The sequence below is a fragment of the Mus caroli genome, unplaced genomic scaffold (genome assembly GCF_978045245.1).
Source record: "Mus caroli unplaced genomic scaffold, Mus_caroli_1 scaffold_10, whole genome shotgun sequence".
NCBI classification, from domain to species: domain Eukaryota; kingdom Metazoa; phylum Chordata; class Mammalia; order Rodentia; family Muridae; genus Mus; species Mus caroli.
This window is the reverse complement of record NW_028227265.1, coordinates 102486461-102508133: the sequence shown is the minus strand read 5'-3', so window position 1 is coordinate 102508133 and position 21673 is coordinate 102486461. Positions and strand designations below refer to the sequence as shown.

Sequence of the window (21673 nt, the reverse complement as noted above, 5' to 3'; positions counted from 1 at the left end):
CTTGGACTGAGTTAATGCACTTGTTGTAAATAGGACAGTGATGTGATCTGTTAAATAGGTTTTGTCAAACTGTCATGATCCCATACCTACAGAAACTGAAACACCCAACATATCAGTAGGCAAGACAATACTTCTGCATACATGTGCTAGTCATACATTTTTAGTTTATTACATTTTAAAAGCATTTGTTAAGAAGTTTATTTCACTTATTTTCAAGATTATGATGTAATCGGATCATTTCTCCCTTCCCTTTACTATCTCCAAACCTCGTTCTTTCCCCCTCCCCACTCTCCTTCATATTAATCAACACATTTTTTATTAATTGTGGTTGCATGCATATGCACATATATGTATATTCATAAGTATTCCTAAATATGACGCACTCAGCCTGTCTAATGTTGGTTGTGTGTGTATTTTCAGGGCTGACTATCGGGTATTGGATAACCATTTTGTGCAATCTTCCCGGGGGAAGACTTTCTGCCATACTTAGCAGTCCTGAGCATTTGTTGCCTGAAAGGTTTTGTGTGGGGTTGAGACTTTCCAGGCTTTCTTCTGTCCATGTTAGCATGACCGTTGTTGTCACTGTTAAGCTCATATGTGGGTAATCACGTTGGTGACTTTGAGGGTTTATCTCCTGACATTGCTAGGATACACAACTTAATAAACTCTCTGATCCTTTGGGTCTGACAGACTTTCTGTCCCCTCTTCTGAACCTTAGGTGAGGGAGTGGTTTTGTAGAGATGTCCACTGGGTCTGGCTCCACAGCTCTGCTGTTTCCCTGGTTGTGGTTTTCCGTAAAGGGATAAAGGAAAACACAGAGACACTCGCACATCCACATTTATTATGGGGCTTATTCATGACAGCCCAGATGTGGAAGCAGTCTAGATGTCCACCAAGAGGTGGACAAGTAAAGGAAATGTGGTAACACAAACGATAGAGTCTTATTGAGCTGTAAATAATAAAACTGCATCATTTTTAGGACAATAAATAAAGCTAGAAGCCATCATGGTAAATGTAAGGCAAATTCAGGGTGATAAACATTATCTCTAATATGCAGATTACAGATTAGAAATACAGGACTTGATATATATATATATATATATATATATATATATATATATATGTATGTATATACATATATATATGTGTATACACACACACACACACACATATATATATATATATATATATATATATATATATATATATATATATGGGGTGGAATGTATCTAAGGGTTGGGAAACAGGAGAGATTAATGTAGTATCAAACAACAATGAACATGCCATATTTCCTTCCTCATAGGTATTAGAGAACCTTGAAGTCCTAGCAGAGTCCAGTAGTTACAGATTAATACATCAGCCTTCCTCTGACGGTCAGGATATTGCATATTATTAGTGAGGGACCTGACCAAAGCATGTTGTTTACATTTGCTTAATGAATAATTAATATAATGAGTAACTATGTTACTGAATTAATGAGTAATTTATATAAGCAATGATTCTTGCTTAATGAATACTATTGACAGCAGTTAAGCCATAGATTACTAGAAAGAAATAAAACTGTCAGTGAGCTGAGGGAAAGTCTGATGAAACAGCAGAGTCGCATTCTGGTGTTGTCACTCTCATCCCATGGATGTGCTTGCTCCTCAGAGATCAAATTTGATCACAGAACAAAATGCAAACACAGTATCAATGCTGGCATCGGGTGTATATCACCCTGGGTCACATGATCATAATCCACGTGCATACTCTCTTTGGAATGTCCCAGTAACCCAGTGAGATAAATACTCTGATTATGTCTGTCTCACAGAAGAGGACACTGGGATACAGGACGTTAGCATGCTTATGACGAAGAAAAATGTCGTCACTCGTGGCACTTGGATTAAGGAGCAGATGTTGAGGCATCTGTGCAGATGTTGCCCCCCACTAAAGGCTGAGATGTCATATCAGTGCATTTCATGACTGGACAGAGATGTCGCTGTTTTCATTTGTTAGAACTCTTTGTGCAACAGTGATGATGTTTGGCATTTGGAATGCCAAAAAAATAAACACCACAAGGGTGTCCCTTCCTTTCCCCATTTCTCAAGCGTTCCAACACCCGTATCAGATATTATACAGTTTACATTTAAGAATCATATATATATACACACACATATATACATATATTATATCAGTCCTAGAGAAATATTAAGACACACTTTTTATGACAAGGGAGACAGTATGACTTCAGGCTCTGTGAGAAGCAATACTCATCTCTCTGGGAAATTTCAACACCAAGCTTGCTACAGGCAGCATGCTCACGAAAGGATCTAGCCCTGTTCCAGAAGTCTTCAACACATTACTCACTGATGACAGGATGCTAGTTAATTATTTTCAATCTTTTCTTCTTTAGTTGCAAGAAGCACAGGATCAACACATAGACGCTATAAAACTTGCCCAGAAGATGAAAGATGACTTACAAAGGTATAAGTGAAAGCTGCATAGGATAGAACTTGAGTGTTTATAAACAACTATGAGATGTGGTAAGGGGGCATACATCAGTTGTGACACCCAGTACATCTGTGTGTAAAGCCTGAGACCTGTGCTTTAAGTCACTTGAAACAATTCTAATTTTTTGGAAGTAGCTCAGTGGAAGAGCATGAAGGACATTTTTACACTGTAGCTAAAATTTGCACATTCTTACCAATGTGGAAAACAGTGTAATTGCAAAACTACAACCTTTTAAAATATGTCATAGTTATATAGCTTCTATTTTGTGTAATTTATCAAAATTATATGTGGCATTTCACAATGAAAGGGGGGCTTTGAAAGGGGAACAGGGGATCTACAGTCAGGACAGAAGGGGAGCAAGTGACTGTGACAGGTCACCTGTGACATGGAAGCAGGAGAGTGGGACACAGGGAAAAAGCAGATCAGGCTGAGAGAAGGGATGAGGAAGAAGGCTAGGGGCAAAAAAGAACAATGTCTAATGATACACATGGATAAAATGTCAATAAAACCCATTCCTTTATAGACTACGTTAAAATAGTTTTTAAATTACATGGCATTAGAGTGACTAGTCTATGAGAATGATTGCTTTAAAACGTGACTTTTAGGGTTGAACATGAAAATTCTGAGTTAAAAGTTAAAGTTAAAGAGCAAGCTAAGAAAATCGAAAAGCTTAGCAGACGTCTGCAGAACTCACGTGAAAGACTGGGACAAAGTTCAAAGCTGGTAGGTGGATCTCATTAATTTCTGTCATGCTAAAAAGGCATTTTTCTTTCTTAATAATATATGGGAATATCTTTAGGGACTATATTAAATTTCTCACCAAAAATGTGTTCATTGTGTTCTTACTGATACTGCTTGCTAAACTGTTGCTCAATCTACTGTGTTATATGAGAAGCTGATGCATTAATAAAATTGATGATTTTGGTAGTAGTCGATTATGTAACAGAAAGGATCTTTGGCACAAAGCTTCCATGAGGTGATATATATAAATATATATGTGTGTGTGCGTGTATGTGTGTTTTCACATACATATATATGTGTGTGTATGTGTATATACACATGCATATACATATGTATATACACATATATGTGTATATACATATGCATACCCACACACACATTATATGTATGTATATATATATATATATATATATTTTTTTTTTTTTTTTACTCAAAATTCCACTATCATAAAAGAGAATAGGATGAAGTGTACAGGTCAACATCCTAAGGGTGAAGGTTCGCTTGTACTCAAAACCTGAGCAGAGATATTTATACTCCCCCAGTTAGTACAGGATTCATGATAGAACTCCTTCCAATGAAGAATTTTCAAGAGTAAAGTCTTCAAAAAATCACACCATGTCCCAGAAACTTAAGAAACATCTTACTCAAAGTACTAATTTAGCTTTCCCAACTCAAGGTGATCTGCGTGGTTGGTGAGAATGATTGAACACTGTAAACATAAGGGTAACCATAGAAACAAACTTGGAGGGCTAAAAAGCTCTGCTCCCCATGCATTTCATCCAAAGAGAGCTACGTCTGTTTTATTAAAAACGATTTTAAAACGATTGCTTCATTTGCCCTACAAGGAAAGGAAAATAGAAATTGACTAGAATATTCAGAGCAGGTTCAGGCTGTGTCTCAGCCACCAAGCACTGTTTAGTATGTACCAGGCTTTGCGTTCAATTCTGCCCCCCACACACACCCTCCATAGCCCATCCCCACACTGATAAAAGAAATCAGAAAACTCAAAGCTGCCTTTTGCCTTCAAAATCACATCATTGAAGTCAGAAAAAAACCTCTGTTTTTTAAAACAAAACTCTTCCGGTTGTTTTCAGCTCTTATTTATGAAAGCATAAACCCCCCACTCTCTGTGCTCAACCCGCCTGGCCTGCGGAATCTTCGGCCAGGCACATTACCCAGATTGTTTAAAATTGCATTTGGAGACCTGCAAACTTTCTTCAGTTTTTCTAATGTCTTGTTTTCTATCCGTCTACCACATCTTCTTATTAACAGTGCTCATCTTCAATGTCTGTATTTACTGCATCCTATGGTGTGCAACTTGTTTCTGGCTCATTTAAAGCCACACCCCCCCACCCTTTTGCACTGATAATTCATCCGGACAGTCATGACTTAAAATAGCTTTCCATTCATCATCGTTTCCTGGTCTCGATGGGGATGCTGTAGTTACGTTGTGGTTCTAGGGTATGTCTTGGAAAATACAACTCTTCTGTGTGGTGGATGGCCTTGGTGCTGTTTGTATTTTGATGTTAATTCCTATTTCCCAGGAGAGGCTGTCTGAACTGAGGAATGAGTACTCAGGTGACTTCTTGTGAACCTTCCCCTAAGGAATAAAGGAACCAATCACTGGGCCAGTAGGCAGGACTTTTGGCGGGCGTGGTGGTGCACGCCTTTAATCCCAGCACTCGGGAGGCAGAGGCAGGCAGATTTCTGAGTTCGAGGCCAGCCTGGTCTACAAAGTGAGTGCCAGGACAGCCAGGGCTATACAGAGAAACCCTGTCTCGAAAAACCTAAAAAAAAAAAAAAAAAAAAAAAAAGGAAAGAGGAAGCAAGAGAGGGAACAGCAAGAGGACAAGATGTTGCTACGAGTGTCTCCCAGTTTAGATGGTGAATCTCCCAGGATTTGCAACCGGAGGATTTAGATTTAATGTGGCTTACAAGATTAGGATTTTGGCCCGGCATGGTGGCACACGCCTTTAATCCCAGCACTTGGGAGGCAGACGCAGGCGGATTTCTGAGTTCGAGGCCAGCCTGGTCTACAGAGTGAGTTCCAGGACAGCCAGGGCTACACAGAGAAACCCTGTCTCGAAAAAACAAACAAAAAAACCCAAACAAGATTAGGATTCTAGTTGATGCGTTCAGTGATTGGGTTATCATTGATTCTGAACTAAGTTTTGTGTGGTGTTTTCTTTCACGGAGGAGTGGCTTGACTGGGTTCCAGGGACAAAGGTACGGCAGCCAAGTGTGGGTTTGCCAGAAGTGCACCACAAAGGGCCATGGGAGTTTTGAAGCATGGGGCTGGCTTGGTACAGACCTGCCGGTGGGAACTTAGCGAGCTGGATGGGGAGATTTTGGCGTTCTGAGTCAGAGAGTCTCCACGAGATGAGAACAGGCTGGCCATTGCCTTCCAGTGCCTGGCCCGCCAGCCACCAGTGCCATGGCAGTGATAGCGTGGATTCTTTTTTATTATTTCTCGCAACACCTCCGAATAAGCCATTTACAATCCACATAACCAACACTCTGCTGGATTCGTAACCCCACAGCGGGATGGAGAATGGGTCATATTAAGGGCACACACGCTTGCTTGAAGCATCTCCGAGACTGTTCCCAGGCATTAGAGTCAATGTTACAGTTCTCTGGTAACGGTGGGTTCTTCCTTTCCTGTGAAACAGACTGTGTTTGTGCCTGGGCATTTTCCTCCGTGTGCTTCCTCTCTGTGTCTCCTTAATGAATGCTAATCAGCGGTGCTTTGGGTATATTTCCCTTTAGAACTTTGAGTCTCCTGTGGATTTTGTTTGGATCTGTGTCATTCAAAGAGCCACCTTTATAAACCTTTTGTGTGAGTGTGTGCGTGGGTGTCTATGGCCTTTAGAGTCCAGAAGAGGGCTCCAGATCCCACAGAGCTTAAGTTACAGGTAGGTGATTGTGAGCCATGCAATGTGGTTGCCAGGAACCAAACTCAGGTCCCCTGCAGGAGCCTCATGCTCTCTCTATGACGAGGACATTTCTCCACCCAACAAATTATTCTGGATAAGCTCCTCAACTGTATTCAAATAATACCTTTATGATATTAGAAACCTTAAAACCCACTAGGAAATGTGAGGCTTTATGAAGACACAACAAACAGCTTTAAGGTAATCTTCAGACCTTGTGTTCTCAGTGGTACCCTTTATTTGGTCTTATCTCAGAAGGCACATGCTGGTTCTTGCATATTTTGCAGCCTTTTCCATAGGCCCTTTCTCATATCAGTTTTGTTTCTGGCTGCAATGTAACATTAATTCTCTTCCCGTCAATCTCTTTGATGGATGTGAATCTGGGAGCAAGCATGGCCTTCAGAGCCCCACTCTTCTTGCTCTTCTACCCTATGTTGCTCATGCTCTCAAATGAGATTTCAGTAGATTTAAACTGAGTCCACAAGTAGTTGAATTGTCTAGTTAAATGAGCAATTATATAAGAACTATTCAGGGAGGATCACTTAGCTCACTGATAGAGTACTTTCCTAAGAAGATGGTTTCAGTCCTCACACACACACACACACACCACACCACACATGAACGAAAAATAGTTGATTCAGATTTATTATGGTTGATACTAATAATTTTAAATCTTTAAACATTTATTTTTATTTTGTTATGTTTATGAATGTTTGCCTGCATATACATATGTATACCACATATACGCCTGATGACCACAGAAGCCATAAGAGAGCATTGGATCCCATGGAACTGTAGTTGAGTATGATTGCAAATCACCATGTAAGTACTGAGGGCCTAGATCCTTCACAAGAGCAGCAAGTGCTCTTAACCGTTGAGTTATCTCTCCAGTTGATGATAAATATTTTACAACAGTTTAGATCTGCAGTTGAATCATTTACTCAACATAAAACTATCAAATATACAGTAAATATTTGAATATTTTTTTCTAAGTATATCATTTCAACTTGCTTTAGACACAGTCAGGAGTTCGAGAAACTTTGGAGGTGTTATGTAAGAACAACGTTTCCCCAATGAATCAGATAGGAGTCAGAATCCACAGTCTGCGGTCTGAACCCTCCCAAAGGAAAACTGTACAAGACCCAAATACAAGCAGCCTGAAAAGTTATGAGCAACAGTGTATAGAAGAATTAAGGATTAGCAATGCATTGTTATATGGACTATACAAGTAAGTGAAACAGAAAAGTTGCAGAAAAAGGAGTGATCTCCAATTTTCTCTAAGACGAAACCTTCGGTGAACTAGTCCTGAGATTAATGGATGCAGAAGCAAGCTAGCCAATATAATTTTGGGAAATGTTAGATAGTACAATTCTCGCCTTCAAAACGTTGTTCTGGCACAAACTGAATCCCCTCTTTATATTTGATGAGATTTTCTCTGTTTACACCCTCACATAGTTGTTTGGTATAAGTTTGCTTGTCAGCTTGCCAAGAAATAGCAATAGTAAAATTCTGGATGCTGTTTGAAGGGTTGTAATGGAATACTAAGAGCTAACTTCGCACCCTTCTTGCACAAAGTGTGCAGCTTCTAACTTAGCTTTCCTTGTGGTGTGACCACTGATTACTGGCCACTGCCCAAAGCTTAATTTTACCCGTGTTCTATACAAATGTTGAAACCAAAAACTTGGAGATATCCTCAAGAGGATTTTCTTTTAACCTCGTAAACTTGTTTCCTAAACACAAGTATCCATAAAATATTCTGTTTGACGAATTGTATGTATCTAATGGGTACAATATAATATTTAATAAGCTTATATTAGTGAACTTGCTATTATAACCACATGTTATCATATTCATAATCTCATGTTACTACCTTTCAAGTTAAATATCTCTAATCCAACCTTAAGGATTGTAGGGTCCTCTCAGAGGGCCGCATTTTTTTAACCCGTGAAGCCATATATATGTCTCTACTTCTGATATTATGTGGTGTGCTTCTTACCTCAGAATTTGCTTAGAAACATGTGAAATCCTTTGGAACAACTTGAAACCTATAATTATGTGCACAGTGGGCATCCTTTTACACATTCTTTCCAGCGTTAAGACTGTTTAATGGATGAAACTCTGTGCATTCTTACAGTACCTTTAAGAAGACATTTACTGACAGATGGGATACTTAGAGCGCATGCCCTTTCAGTCTCCACAGGAATAAGAGACTAGAGGAATCCCGCACCAAAGTTCACATCACAGTGGAGCAGGACACATCTCCTCTGAGCACATCAGAAACAAGGTTTGATCTCAAAAGCCCTTGTGTGGCATGCGCTTGCCCTCACCCGTATGTCTTCCCACGCGAGGCTGGGGTTATCCCAGGAAACCCAAGGTCTTCCAACTACAGCTCGCAAAGATGCCACAGGACGGTTGGTTGTGCTTTCATTCCCTCTGTTTTCAGATTTGTTGCTGGAATCCTTGCTTTTAGATTTGGGCACCACCAAAGCACTTACTTACCATACATGTCAAGCACATGGACAATATGGGTTGATTATGATAGGAGACAAAGTGTTCATTTTTTTTTTCCAAAACAGTGTCAAGAGTCTGTCTTTTCCTATTAGATTAAATGACTGTAACTGAACATTTACACATTGTTTAAAATCGATTCTTGCCTAGTTTAATGTGGAGGTGACTGTGGGTAGACTGAGGCATCTGGGGAAGCTTCTCGGTGGTTACAGCACTTTGATGTTTCCCCTGCAGAGTCCCAGGTCTGAGCATTTACCATGAGTGAAGTACCAGCAGCCAACACTTCATGATTATGGGTGTTAATAATTTAAAGTAACTTTGACTTAATGCTTATAATGTATGGACTAGAGGAAACAAAATCAAAACCAATTCTTAGAAGTAGATTTTACCACTTTTTTTAAACAAGAAGATGTCCTTTATTGTGATGTATCCTAAAGAATGTTTGTATCAATATTTAAAAAATATATTTATGGCACCACCGTTCTTGTTAGTATCCCAATAATTATATATAGTATAAATAAGAAAGTGCTTGCATTTTAAAAGTGGAGGTCACTCATGCCTCTGTATTTCACCCTCATTTGAATGACTAGTGACAAAGAGGAAATTGATACTAATAGCCTTTAAATAAAAGCAGCTATCACTAAAAGCTATCTATAGTCGCTGTGTCCAAGTTGCTATGTAAAACTGGACAGTGCTCCAACCACTACCTCACTCACCAGCACTATGGTTCTGTTCATCCTAACTGTCATATCCAGAGACTCTAAGCATGGCTTCCGCATGGCACAATGGGCAAATGAGAAGTTCAAGTATATCTGCCCCAGGATGAAATATAGCCTGGCTCATGAAAAATAGCATAAGCAGAACACCCACTTCAATAAAATATAAATCTTCTCCGGGTAGATTTTATTGGATATCACTTTTATTAAAACACGATTTCAGTTGCTGCACACCAGCTTATCATTTTGGTGGTGTTTTCAGCATGATTTTAATGCATAAGAAAGGCATTTAAGCCCATGACTAATGATACCTAATATATTTTATGTGCTTCAGACAACAAATTTCAGATTTCTTAGACAGCATTGCAGTTAAATACCTTAAAAAGAAAGAAATGCAAAAATTGTTTTTAACTATACAAATTATAAGACCTTAGCTAGCTGAGTTTGAATTGTCTTGTTAGTTAGGTTTCATACTTTACATACTTATGTAAATTAAAAATCATTTTGTACGTATGAGTGCGTTGCTTACATGTATGCATAAGTACTACTCCAGGCATGCTTGGGAGCCCTGGAGGCTAGAAGAGGATGTGTCCCCTGGAACTGGAGTTAGGAATGTCTGTGAATTAACATGTGGGTGGCAGAGCATTGAGACTGGGTCCTTTGCAAAGGCAGCAAGTGCTCTAAAGAACTAATCCCTTTCTCTATCAGTACATTTCCTTGTTAAGAATGTGTTAAAAATGTTAAAAGTCCTTTGTTATTATTAGAAAAATCATTGTACATTGTTATGCAAGGGCAATAACTGGGTGTGTAAATGGTAACACGGTGCTACCTTCCCTTAAAGTGTTTTTGAGAATAGAAGCAATAGGACTATATTGCTTCCTTGTGGAGTATTAGTTAATCAAATCATACTATACCCTGAGAAATTAAAAGCAATTATTTTATTCATACTGGAAGACATTTTTAATAGTTACAGTGGAGCCCCTTCAGAGTGCTATTATGTAATCATCACTTGACAATTGCTTAGAGCCTTCTGTAACTGGTAATAATTGGAATATTTTTATTAGGAAAATAATAGCTCAAGATGTAACAACATGTTCTATAAAATAATAGGAAAAGGTAGGTTTGGAGGTAAAGAGTATGACTTTAGGATAAAAGATAGATGTCACTTAGTGTGCCCAAGAGGAGGAGATCCTCAGAACAAGACGTCTGTATGATCATATATAAAGAAGAAAATTATTCAGAAAGCAAACAAATGATGGTCTGCTCATGGGAAAATAAGATGTAGTCTCCTAGTCAACACCCTAATGCTGAGATTCTGCTTCCACCTCAAGAAAGTCCTTACATTCAGAGTTAGACCAATAAGAATCAGCACATGTATGAACCTAACCAGCTTAATCGCTTCCCCCATGAGGAAAGACCTAGGAGAAATAAACATATAAATGACATTAGTTAAGAGTGCAGGTTGCAGCCGCACGTGGTGGTGCATGTCTTTAATCCCAGCACTTGGGGGGCAGAGGCAGAGGCAGAGAGGCAGAGAGGCAGAGAGGCAGAGAGGCAGAGAGGCAGAGAGGCAGAGAGGCAGAGAGGCAGAGAGGCAGAGAGGCAGAGAGGCAGAGAGGCAGAGAGGCAGAGAGGCAGAGAGGCAGAGAGGCAGAGAGGCAGAGAGGCAGAGAGGCAGAGAGGCAGGGAGGCAGAGAGGCAGAGAGGCAGAGAGGCAGAGAGGCAGAGGCAAGCAGAGGCAGAGAGGCAGAGGCAGGCAGAGGAGGGGCAGAGGAGGGGCAGGGGCAGAAGGAGGGGCAGGGGCAGAAGGAGGGGCAGGGGCAGGGGCAGAGGGGCAGAGGGGCAGAGGGGCAGAGGCAGGCAGATTTCTGAGTTCGAGACTAGCCTGGTCTACAAAGTGAGTTCCAGGACAGCAAGGATAACACAGAGAAACCCTGTCTCGAAAAACAAAACAAAACAAACAAACAAAAAGAGTACAGGTTGCACATGTGGGTTTGGGAATCTGATCAAAGCTTGGTGATTAAGGAATTCAGAGAATTTGGCAAGAGAAATAGAGGAAAACCCCAACTAGACTTTAAGGGCTGTATTATGTAGAAACAATGTAAGGGCTTCTGAGGAGATGACTCAGTAGGTAAAGCGCTTATCTCTGGTGTAGCTGTGTATGTGTCTGTAGTCCCAGTGCTGGGGAGCCAGAGATCAGTGAATCCTTAGAGGTGGCTGGCCAGTTGGTCTGGTGATTAATGATCCAGGTTCAATGGATAACCATGACTCAAAAAATAAAGAGGAAAGGAAGACACTGGACACCAATCTCCAGGCCACCCCCCCCCCCCACACACACACACTGAACAGATACATATATGAACACATGGGAGTGCACACACACAGAGGTACACAAACATATAGACAGAGAGACACACACACATAAACACATACACTACACACACACACACACACAGACACACACACACAAATATATACATACTGAAGTCAGGTCGATATGGCAAAACAGAAGTCATGGCAAAAAAAAAAAAGGAAAGAAAAGAAAAGAAAAATAATTTGAAATATTCTTGTTGACTCTCAATTTTTTTTTCATTGCAATTGTATGATTGAAGATCTGATGAAAGGCAATAGTTTTTCCTCAGAAAGTTACCCTGGTAAATTATGACCTACGTGAGCTTGGACTACTTACACTAGGGTGTAAATGCAACCATACTTTAGTTTTCAAAATTAATCCTTATTAGTGAAGTCTTTCATTTTTATCAAATACATTTCAGTAATTTAAACAACAGGAAAGTGGAAAACATAAATGAATTTGAGATCTTTTTTTAAATATATAAACTTTATTATAGAAAATCTTCACACAGTGAAATCAGATCCAGTCTGAAAATCTCAATGAAAGAAAAAATACTTTTGTGCACTTATCCACCACCCAACCCAAAAAACTTTATGATATGAATTAACTCTTCAAAGAAAAGCCATTAAGGAGATTATAAAGATAATTGTTTTTCTTGTTTCAACTCTATCATGGATATTTTTATGTTTCATTTATTTTTTTGTAGTGGATAAGTGCATAAAAATCTATTCGACAGAAAATGAAAAAGTCCCACATGAAGGTCCACAGTTGCAAAATGGCTATTTTTTTAACTGTATTCACTGAGGTAGACTTTGGGACTGCCTAATTTCACTGTATTTTTTACTTGCAAATTCTTTATAATACAGTTTTAGTGAAACTAAATAAGTAGGTGGCTGGAGATGGCTCAGTAGTTAAGGGCACTGGCTGCTTTTCTGAAGGACTCGGGTTCGATTCCCAGCACCGCATAGGTGCACAAGCATCTATAAATCCAGTCTCTGGGGATCTGATACCCAGTTCTTATATTTGTGGAAACTGCACACAGGTGGTGCCCACATTAACATGCAGGCAAAAACATACACACACATAGACAAATACACTCGAAAAATAACCCAGCAGAGAAATAAGAAGAGCAATCTTTGTTTTGCATGTTCCCCTGGTTGTGTTAAGGTTACCATGTTTATTAGATGTTTCTAAGCACACTGAACATGAATTCATGAGATGATAGTTCCAAGAAAGAAGGGAAGAGTCTCCAGAGTTTTAAAGTATTTTGTGTGCTTTCTCAAAGACGGAAGATGAGGAAAAATCCTTCAAAGAACTTACAGAATTAAAGCAGACTTTAGAATATAAGTTGTATCACCAGAAGAAGAAAAACGATGAAATAGAAAAGGAGATTATTGGGTAAGATCTTTGTGTTTTAAGTGTTGCCAACCATTCATATTAACTGTAATACAAATGATATCTTTAATAAAACCTAACTGTAAAGTCAAAAGAATGGAAGTTGGGCCTGCAAGATGGCTCCACATGTATAGAGGAGAGGGGTGTACTGCCAACCATGACAAGCCATGTCAGATCTTGAGACCCATATGGTAAAAAGGAGAGAAGCAACTGCTCAACACACACACACACACACACACACACACACACACACACACACACACCACACACCACACATACCACACACACACCACACACCACACATACCACACACACACACCACACACACACACACATACACACACACCACACCACACAAACCACACGCCACACACACAAACACACACACACACACACCACACCACACACACCACACCACACACACACACACACACACACACACACACACACACACACCACACCACACACAGAGTAATAAATGAAGACTTTTTTAAAAACAGTATACTATTTTATCTCTTTAGGTGAACTTTGAGTTAAAGCTAATACTATGTTGATGTTTTGTACACATATATGAAAATGGACAGTAGTATTTTTAAGATCTGTAAATAGTTACAAAGCCAATTATATGCTGTATATGTTACTTGCCTTCATATTCCTTTCCTATGATAATAATTATATAAAATCTTTAAAGAAAAGTTGGGTTAAAATTAGATCATAATTTATAGATACATTTATTTCACATGATTAGAACCTGTTTAAACAATTAATAAGTATTTGACATCGGAAAAATTATGTTTTTACATTCTTACAGAATTAAGAAACGTTTGAAAATGACAAAAACTGGGCACAAAATTGGAGAATGTAGTTCTTGTGGGCATTCAAGAACGGGGCAGTTTTGAGACATTAAGTAAGTTTTCAGACCAAAGTCCGTTTGTTTGTTTGTTTGTTTGTTTGTTCATTTGTTCCTTCCTTTCTTCCTTTCTTCTGTTTTTCCTTCCTTTCTCATTCCCTCCATTTTCCCTTCCTTCCTTCCTTCCTTCCTTCCTTCCTTCCTTCCTTCCTTCCTTCCTTCCTTCCTTCCTTCCTTCCTTCCTTCTTCCCTTCCTTCCTTCCTTCCTTCCTTCCTTCCTTCCTTCCTTCCTTCCTTCCTTCCTTCCTTCCTTCCTTCCTCCCTTCCTCCCTTCCTCCCTTCCTCCCTTCCTCCCTTCCTCCCTTCCTCCCTTCCTCCCTTCCTCCCTTCCTCCCTTCCTCCCTTCCTCCCTTCCTCCCTTCCTCCCTTCCTCCCTTCCTCCCTTCCTCCCTTCCTCCCTCCCTCCCTCCCTCCCTCCCTCCCTCCCTTCCTTCCTTCCTTCCTTCCTTCCTTCCTTCCTTCCTTCCTTCCTGTTTTGAGAAAATGAAAATGTCTCAGTGCTTTGAGCAATGAAGTGACTATTATAAGACCACTGAGTGCGTGGACAAAGCTTACCTTTTCTATTAAGATTGCCAGCTGTTGACCCCCTTATGTCCTGAAACGTTGCTACAGTACAGGACCCTCAGACATGAATATCAAATCTGTATTTTTTTCTTGAGAAAGGGTTTCTCTGTGTAGCCCTGGCTGCCTTGGACCTCACTCTGTAGACGGGGCTGGCCTCAAACTCACAGAGATACATCTTCCTCTGGCCCCTGAGTGCTGGGATTAAAGGCATGTACCACCACTACCCAGCTATAAAGTCAGTATTTTGTAATAGATTTATTGAGCTGCAATTAACACTTTAGAACACTGCTGTCGCTCTAAAAAGAAACTTCATTCTTTGTAGCTATCTCATACCCCCTCTCTTACCCAACCTAGGAAATTACACTTTTTCCCTGTAGACTTACCTGTCTTGGGCATTTCACCTTTGCTCTATAGACTTAGCTATCCTTAACATTTCTTTCTTTCTTATTTTTTTTAAAATATATTTTCTTCATTTACATTTCAAATGCTATCCCAAAAGTCCCCTATACACTACCCCCACCCTGCTCCCCAACCCACTCACTCCTGCTTCCTGCCCTGGCATTCCCCTGTACTGGGGCATATAATCTTTGCGAGACCAAGGGCCTCTCTTCCCATTGATGGCTGACTAGGCCACCCTCTGCTACATAGCAACTAGAGACACAGCTCTGGGGGGAACTGGTTAGTTCATATTGTTGTTCCTCCTATAGGGTCGAAGAATGGACTTTCACATTGTGTGGTCTGGCTTCTTGTCTGACTGGCTTCTTTCAAAGTCCCATCCTATTGCAGTTGCATCAGTACTTGAGCATTTTCAACTGCTGACTGCTATTCTGTGTGGAGGTCTGCCATGCACTGTGTTGATTCCATGTACCAGTTATCCTGCTATGGAGTGCATTTACGTGTTTGTGTGCACGTCCGCACGTTTCCCTTTCTCCTGGATGAACACTTGTGGGTGAGGTTGTTGAGTCATGTGATCACTGCTTTGATATTGGGGTGGCTGACAGTGGTGCACACTGCTTTCCATACTGCCTGCACCAGCATGACAGGAGGGCTATCATTTCCTCCCCTCTTGCCAACACTCGTTTTCTGTCTTTTTGTATGGGGAAAAAGTTGCCATGACAGTGATGGAAAGTGGCGCCTCTCTGCATTTCATTTGTACATCTGTATTAACTAATGAGATGATTCGGATTGCATGTTTTGTTTGTCTGCTTATATTGCTAACTTGGATATTGTTGTTAGAGAAATGCCATTTAGAAGATCTTTCCATTTTAAAAATGATTATCTTATAAAGTTTTATTTATATGTGTCCTTATTTATGCTAGATCTTAGTCCATTGCCAGATATATGATTTTCACATATGTTCTGCCATTTAATGACTTGCCTTTGCAGTCAGTTGCTGAGTTTATTTCAGTCACCATAATGCTTAATTCCAAGGTATTGCTGATCTGTCTGTTCTTCTTGTATTCTCTCTAAGAATTTATGGCCAGCTTTTGTTAGGAAGCATTATTGCTGTATTTTATTTAATATATGTTGTGTAGAGATGGAAAGGTAGATAACTAGATGGGTAGATAGAAAGATAGATAAATAGATAGATGATTGTGTGTGTTTGTGTCTGAATGTGTTGTTTGTGTGCATGTGGATGCATATATGTACTTGTGCATGCAAAGCCAAACAACCTCCACCTTTTCGCCTTTTTGTTGTTTGTTTTAGATAATTTTTATTTCACTTATTATGTTGCTTTGGAACTTTGTTGGATGGCCAACAAGTGCCAAGGTTCTGCCTGCCTTTGCTTCTCCTGGCCTGTGATTCTAAGTGTATGTCACTATACCTAGCTTCTCTCTCTTTCTTTTTTAAACATAAGTTTTGAGAATAAGACATGTTTTTTTTCAAGGTGTAATAGTCAGGGTTCTTTAAAAGATCATAACTGATGTTGCTAATATGTGTATTGGTGGCACACACCTTTAATCCCAGCACTCGGGAGGCAGAGGCAGGTGGATTTCTGAGTTCGAGGCCAGCCTGGTCTACAAAGTGAGTTCCAGGACATCCAGGGCTATACAGAGAAACCCTGTCTCAAAAAACCAAAAAAAAAAAAAAGAGAGAGAGAGAGAGAGAGAGAGAGAGAGAGAGAGAGAGAGAGAGAGAGAGAATTTTTTGAGCGGCTTACAAGCTGTGGTCTTGGTAGTTCTGTAATGACTGTCTCACATGGGAACACCAAGAATCCAGTAATTTTCAGTGCATAAGGATGGATGATACTACAGCCCCAGTCTGGTGCTGGAGTCCCAGAGAACAACTACAGAGCTGCTGGCCTTCAGTCTGCTTTGGAATCCTGAAGAAGTAGGTTCTAGCACCAGGGAAGCAATGACTCACCAACAGGGTGGATGAACTTGCCAGTGAGAGTGGGGGCAGACAGGAAAAGAACAAAAACTTCCTTCTTCCATGTCCTTTCCTATAGGCTGACCCCAGATACCATGGCCCAGATTTTGGGTGGGTCTTCTTACCTCAAGTGATCCACCAAGAAAAGGCCCCACAAATGTGAACCGACTGCCTGGGTTTTATTCCAGATGTAGTCAATTTGACAACTTAGATTTGCCATCATATAAAACAAGCGCTTTTCTCCCTAACCCAAGGTTACATATTATCTCCTTTTCATACACTATTTGTAGAGAGGCCAACTGTTTTCCTTTGCATGTGACTTTTTAGTTCTCCCAGTGTCATTTTTCTGTTAAAACAATATATTTAACATTTCATTTCAGGGGGTGGGGCACTTGTTGAAAGTCACCTCACAGCAAACGTAGGAGAGGGTTGATCCTTAGTTCTAATATGAGGATTGGTGTGTCTGCTTCTAAGCCAGAATAAAAACTAAGGCATAGTCTAGAGAGAGTCTAGTTCTCTGGAATCTCTGCTGTCTTCTGTCACTTCCTCCTCTATTCCATCCGTTCTTTGACACAGGATCTGATATGTCTGTGATTTGCTTCACTATGACTTTCGAACTCTTCATGATTTATAGAATCATTGGTAAGTTCTTCCTAACTAGGAAGGAGTAGGTTAAAGTTTGACCTGTCAGCTTCTCTCCTTAACCATAAACCAGCTTACATATTAGAGTTCACCAGTAGATTATCTTTTGACTTGACTTCTGGTTCCTGTGTATAACGTTGGGGCTGAGCATAATTACAGTACATATTTCAGTCCAAGTTCCATCACCTTTGTCTTATATAAGTTGAAATGCAAATATCTGAAAATTATTACTCAACACAGAAATCATGAGGTAAGAGTTCAGTCCACCCAAAGAGTAGGTTTTGGGGGTGATACTCTAAACAGTTGGATGGAGACAAATTGTCAAAGTTGTACAGGGAATCAAGATTACAAAGCAAGTTTATATTGGTGAAACATCTCAGTCGAAAATAACCATGATATAGTTTCTCTATAAGCCGGTTTGAAGGAAGGAAGAATAAACTGCATTTGACTTATTATGTAGGAAAGATACATTAGTTTACTATGACAGCACCTTGTTTTCTTTGTTGTTTCACTAAAGAAAGAAAATAGAAGCCACACTAGGGTGATCAAATAAGAGCATACAGAGCTGGATTACTTGCTGAGATTGGCGAGCTGGATCAGATTGAACACGTGACTTTTGATTGTAAAACCAAGGAAGTATGTTCAGTTGTTCTTGGTGATTATACTTTCAGTCATATGTCTCTTTGTTTCCAGTTCTTCCTGTCCTACGGTTAGGGGGCACTCTAGAGACACACATAGTTGTAAAAATCTGTGGTAGAGGTGGACTTTAACTCACTCCTCAATGACCACACCCCCTTCCTTCTCATCTGCTGTTGTATCTCATTAGGGTTGTCATTAGTAAATTATTCTCAGTGATTATTTGCCATCCCCCCTCCCCCGCTTAGAGGAGATTAACCTTCATAAAGGAGATATTATTTCTTACCATTTCCTATTCAACCTATATCTTTGGTTGCTCCTAACCTATATCTTTGGTTGCTCCTTGTTTTTTTTTTGTTTTTTTTGTTTTTGTTTTTTGTTTTTTGTTTTTTGTTTTTTTTTTTTAAAGATCTCAGTTATTTAGTTTTACCAGTGAAGACTCAGGAGCTTGATGCTAGGGTGAAAACCTGCTAGCTCAGAGAGGTAGAAAGAGAGCATCCAGCTGGCCTCCTTCCTCAGCCGCAACATCTCAAAAAAACCTCCTTCCAACTGAAAGCCCCTCCCTTCTACTTCCTGTGCCTTTCTCTATTCATCCTCCTGACTCCCTCTTACTCTCTGTTTTTTCCTATTTCACGTTCTGTCACTTTCCTACGTTGAAGGAAGTTGCTCCACTTCTTGACTTATGATTGACTTTATTTAATCCTGTTTTACAATACCCAAACAGAAAGCTTTTAGATTAAAGGTGTGTGCTAAGGTTTAGCCACACTACAACTAGAACAAGTTTTTTTCCCCAGAAAATAACACAATCTCAAGGTTCACAGTGTGATCAAATATCCTACAACAGCCTCTTTCAAATATTGAAGGTTTTCTGACCCAAACTACATTTGATTTCTTTCTGTACCTTTCGTTGACTTTGTCCTTTTGCACTGTAGTCTGAAAATTGGTTCATCATTATGGTATCAAACTCAGGAATAATGTCAAAGGTAACAAGGAGGATACAGCCATCTCTTAACATCTTTCTATCAACTGACAAACAGTGGTTAAAGGAATTAACCTAAAATGCATACATGATCTGAATTTTCAAGTCTTTTTTAATTAGCAGAGGTTAGAAGGGTTTTCTCTATTCAAATATCTGTATGTTGCATGTTCTGCAGACTGTACTACTTTTTATGGGAGATATAGTGTTTGGGTCCAGGAGTCATCTTATAAACTATATGAACACTGATCTCAGTCAGGCAGGAATAGTTTATTGAGCATTCATTCCAGGTCTTATTGTTCATGGCCATAGACACAGAGCTGACTGCACCATCCAGCTAGAATCTTCTAGAGCTTATAAGCCTAAAATCTACAAACCAAATTAGTCTACCAATCAGGATTTAGGGATAGGGGATTTCCTTAGGAACATCTATTTATTGTACATTTATCTTCCTTTCATTGGTTGGGGTATTCAAATGTGGCAGGGGAATTCTCTTGCCCAACATTCATATCTTAACTTGCAAACTAGGCTATCAGTTACTCACATGTCTCTTTCTGTCAAATAGAATGCCAGCTCCCAGGGAAGTCTTGGGAACTAAACTTTAATCTACCCTTACACACAATGGAAATCACATTCTAAATAGGTGCAGTTGATCTCTCTTATATTGGGGTCCATCACAGGGGGCAGCTTATAAAAGCAAAAACCATAAGAGCTGATACACAGGTGGTTTCAGTCCAAGCTTACTGTGTCTAAACAAAGCAGTTCTAACGGACTTCTATTGTAATTAGTTTCCAAGAGCACAGACCATAACAGAATATGCAATTAACTTAGGCATGAGAAAGCTTGTTATTAACAGCATTCTTTATAATATTGGTAATAGCACAAAATGACAGGCTAGATTGGAAACAGTTTCCTAGGTAGGCCTTAACAATAGTTGTGATGGAATTGTTTGTCAGATTGTGCCTCCTTTGCTTTAGATAAAAATTGAGGACACATCCCTCACCTGAGTCCCTACTAAGTGCCTGGGCATAGACAGGCAGTCTTCCAAAGCTCCAAGTATAGAAACCACACATACCTAACAAGTCCCAGGTGTGTCTGGGCTCATTTTATGGTTCTCTTTTCCTCTTCCCTGAGTTGAACTCATCAATGCTGATGCTTTGAAAATATTTTCATCTATTTCTACTAAAAATGTACTTAGTGACTTTAACCCAACAATATACAATTCCTTTTCAGTTTTTGTTTCTGTTTGAAATCTGCCTTTCAGCGGTGTCCTTCCATGTTTCTTCTTTTACAGGAATGTGGCTAGACTTTGTCACATGACTTCATGGGCAGATACAGCATGTCTCTCCCGTGGATGCAGGGCTCAATGTGGCAGTCTTGATATGTTCTAGTGACATCTCCTGGGACCACAGCATCTGCACTAAACATCCAGCTAACTTCTCTTACCATAGCCTTGGAGATGTGGCTTCAGCCGAAGCGACAGCCCCTGGTCCAGGTGCCACCAGCGAAGATGACAAAGCATTGCCCTTAATAATTTCTTTAATTAAAAAGTAAATTATCATCTTTTTTCTCTTTTCTTTCTTGTTTTCTATCTGAGATCAAGAAGATTTTTTTTCATCATTTCTTTTTGCTTTTTCATTTTTTATGCTTTCTCATTATTCTCAAATCACCTAGTAATTATAATGCATTTTATTTTCAGTTAACAAAGTTGTGATGACTTAGCACCTTCACTGTTTTCCAACATGTCCTCAAGGAGAAAAATGGCCATTAAATCATAATCCCTGTTCTCCACCTCTTCTTTCTCTATAATTTCCTACCCCTAGCACATGGCTTCTTACAACCCTCACCTATGTTTTCCTTCCTATCTTCATGTGACTGCAGAAAAGCTCTGAGTCCTACCATCAACCTGACCACTTTTCCAAGACCCCTTGGTAATTGCCCAGAATACTGAGGGAAAACCCATAGAGAATGAATGGTCTTTTGTACCTTTTTTTTTTTTTTTTTTTTTTTTTTAGCATAAATCACATGTTTTTTTCCAAGCATCCTTTGTTTAAAAACCAAAAGTTCACTAAAAGTTCAAATACAAATTCAAATCATAAATTGAATAAGATGTTTACAACAGAGATGTTCATATGTTTCCATTAAGAGTAGGGACATTTATTTTCCTCCACTATCTCCACAGGTTCATTGAAAATTAAAAAACCATAGTTCTTGTGACTAAGTGAGCATTGAAGTTTTGTTTAGATACACCCAGTCAATATTTTATCTTCCGTCCTTGTACCTTCATTAAATTATTGGTTCCCTTTTATGACCCTTTTTATAGCTTCGAGGAATGTGTCCCTAAGTTGCAAATGTCCATTTTCTACCTCAGAAACAATTAACTCATGACACATGAAGACTGGAAGAGTTCTAATGCAGTTTTCACATTAGAGGGGCTTTAAT

The 21673-nt window shown here is 39.5% G+C and overlaps 1 protein-coding gene across 8 annotated transcripts in view; it reads left to right on the top strand.

Annotated features, from left to right (window-relative positions):
• LOC110300178 (uncharacterized) overlaps positions 1–20752 on the top strand; it is a 149190-nt gene extending 128438 nt beyond the window's left edge. For all 8 annotated transcript variants that reach the window (XM_085844040.1, XM_085844043.1, XM_085844042.1 and 5 more), the window contains exons 60-66: positions 2393–2463; positions 3096–3213; positions 7178–7389; positions 8353–8572; positions 13024–13136; positions 13945–14040; positions 20526–20752. In XM_085844040.1, coding sequence (XP_085700166.1) covers positions 2393–2463; positions 3096–3213; positions 7178–7389; positions 8353–8572; positions 13024–13136; positions 13945–14032 — 822 coding nt within the window. In that variant the 3' untranslated portion in view covers positions 14033–14040; positions 20526–20752. The remainder of the gene's footprint in view (positions 1–2392; positions 2464–3095; positions 3214–7177; positions 7390–8352; positions 8573–13023; positions 13137–13944; positions 14041–20525) is intronic.
• Positions 20753–21673: the final 921 nt, after the last annotated feature.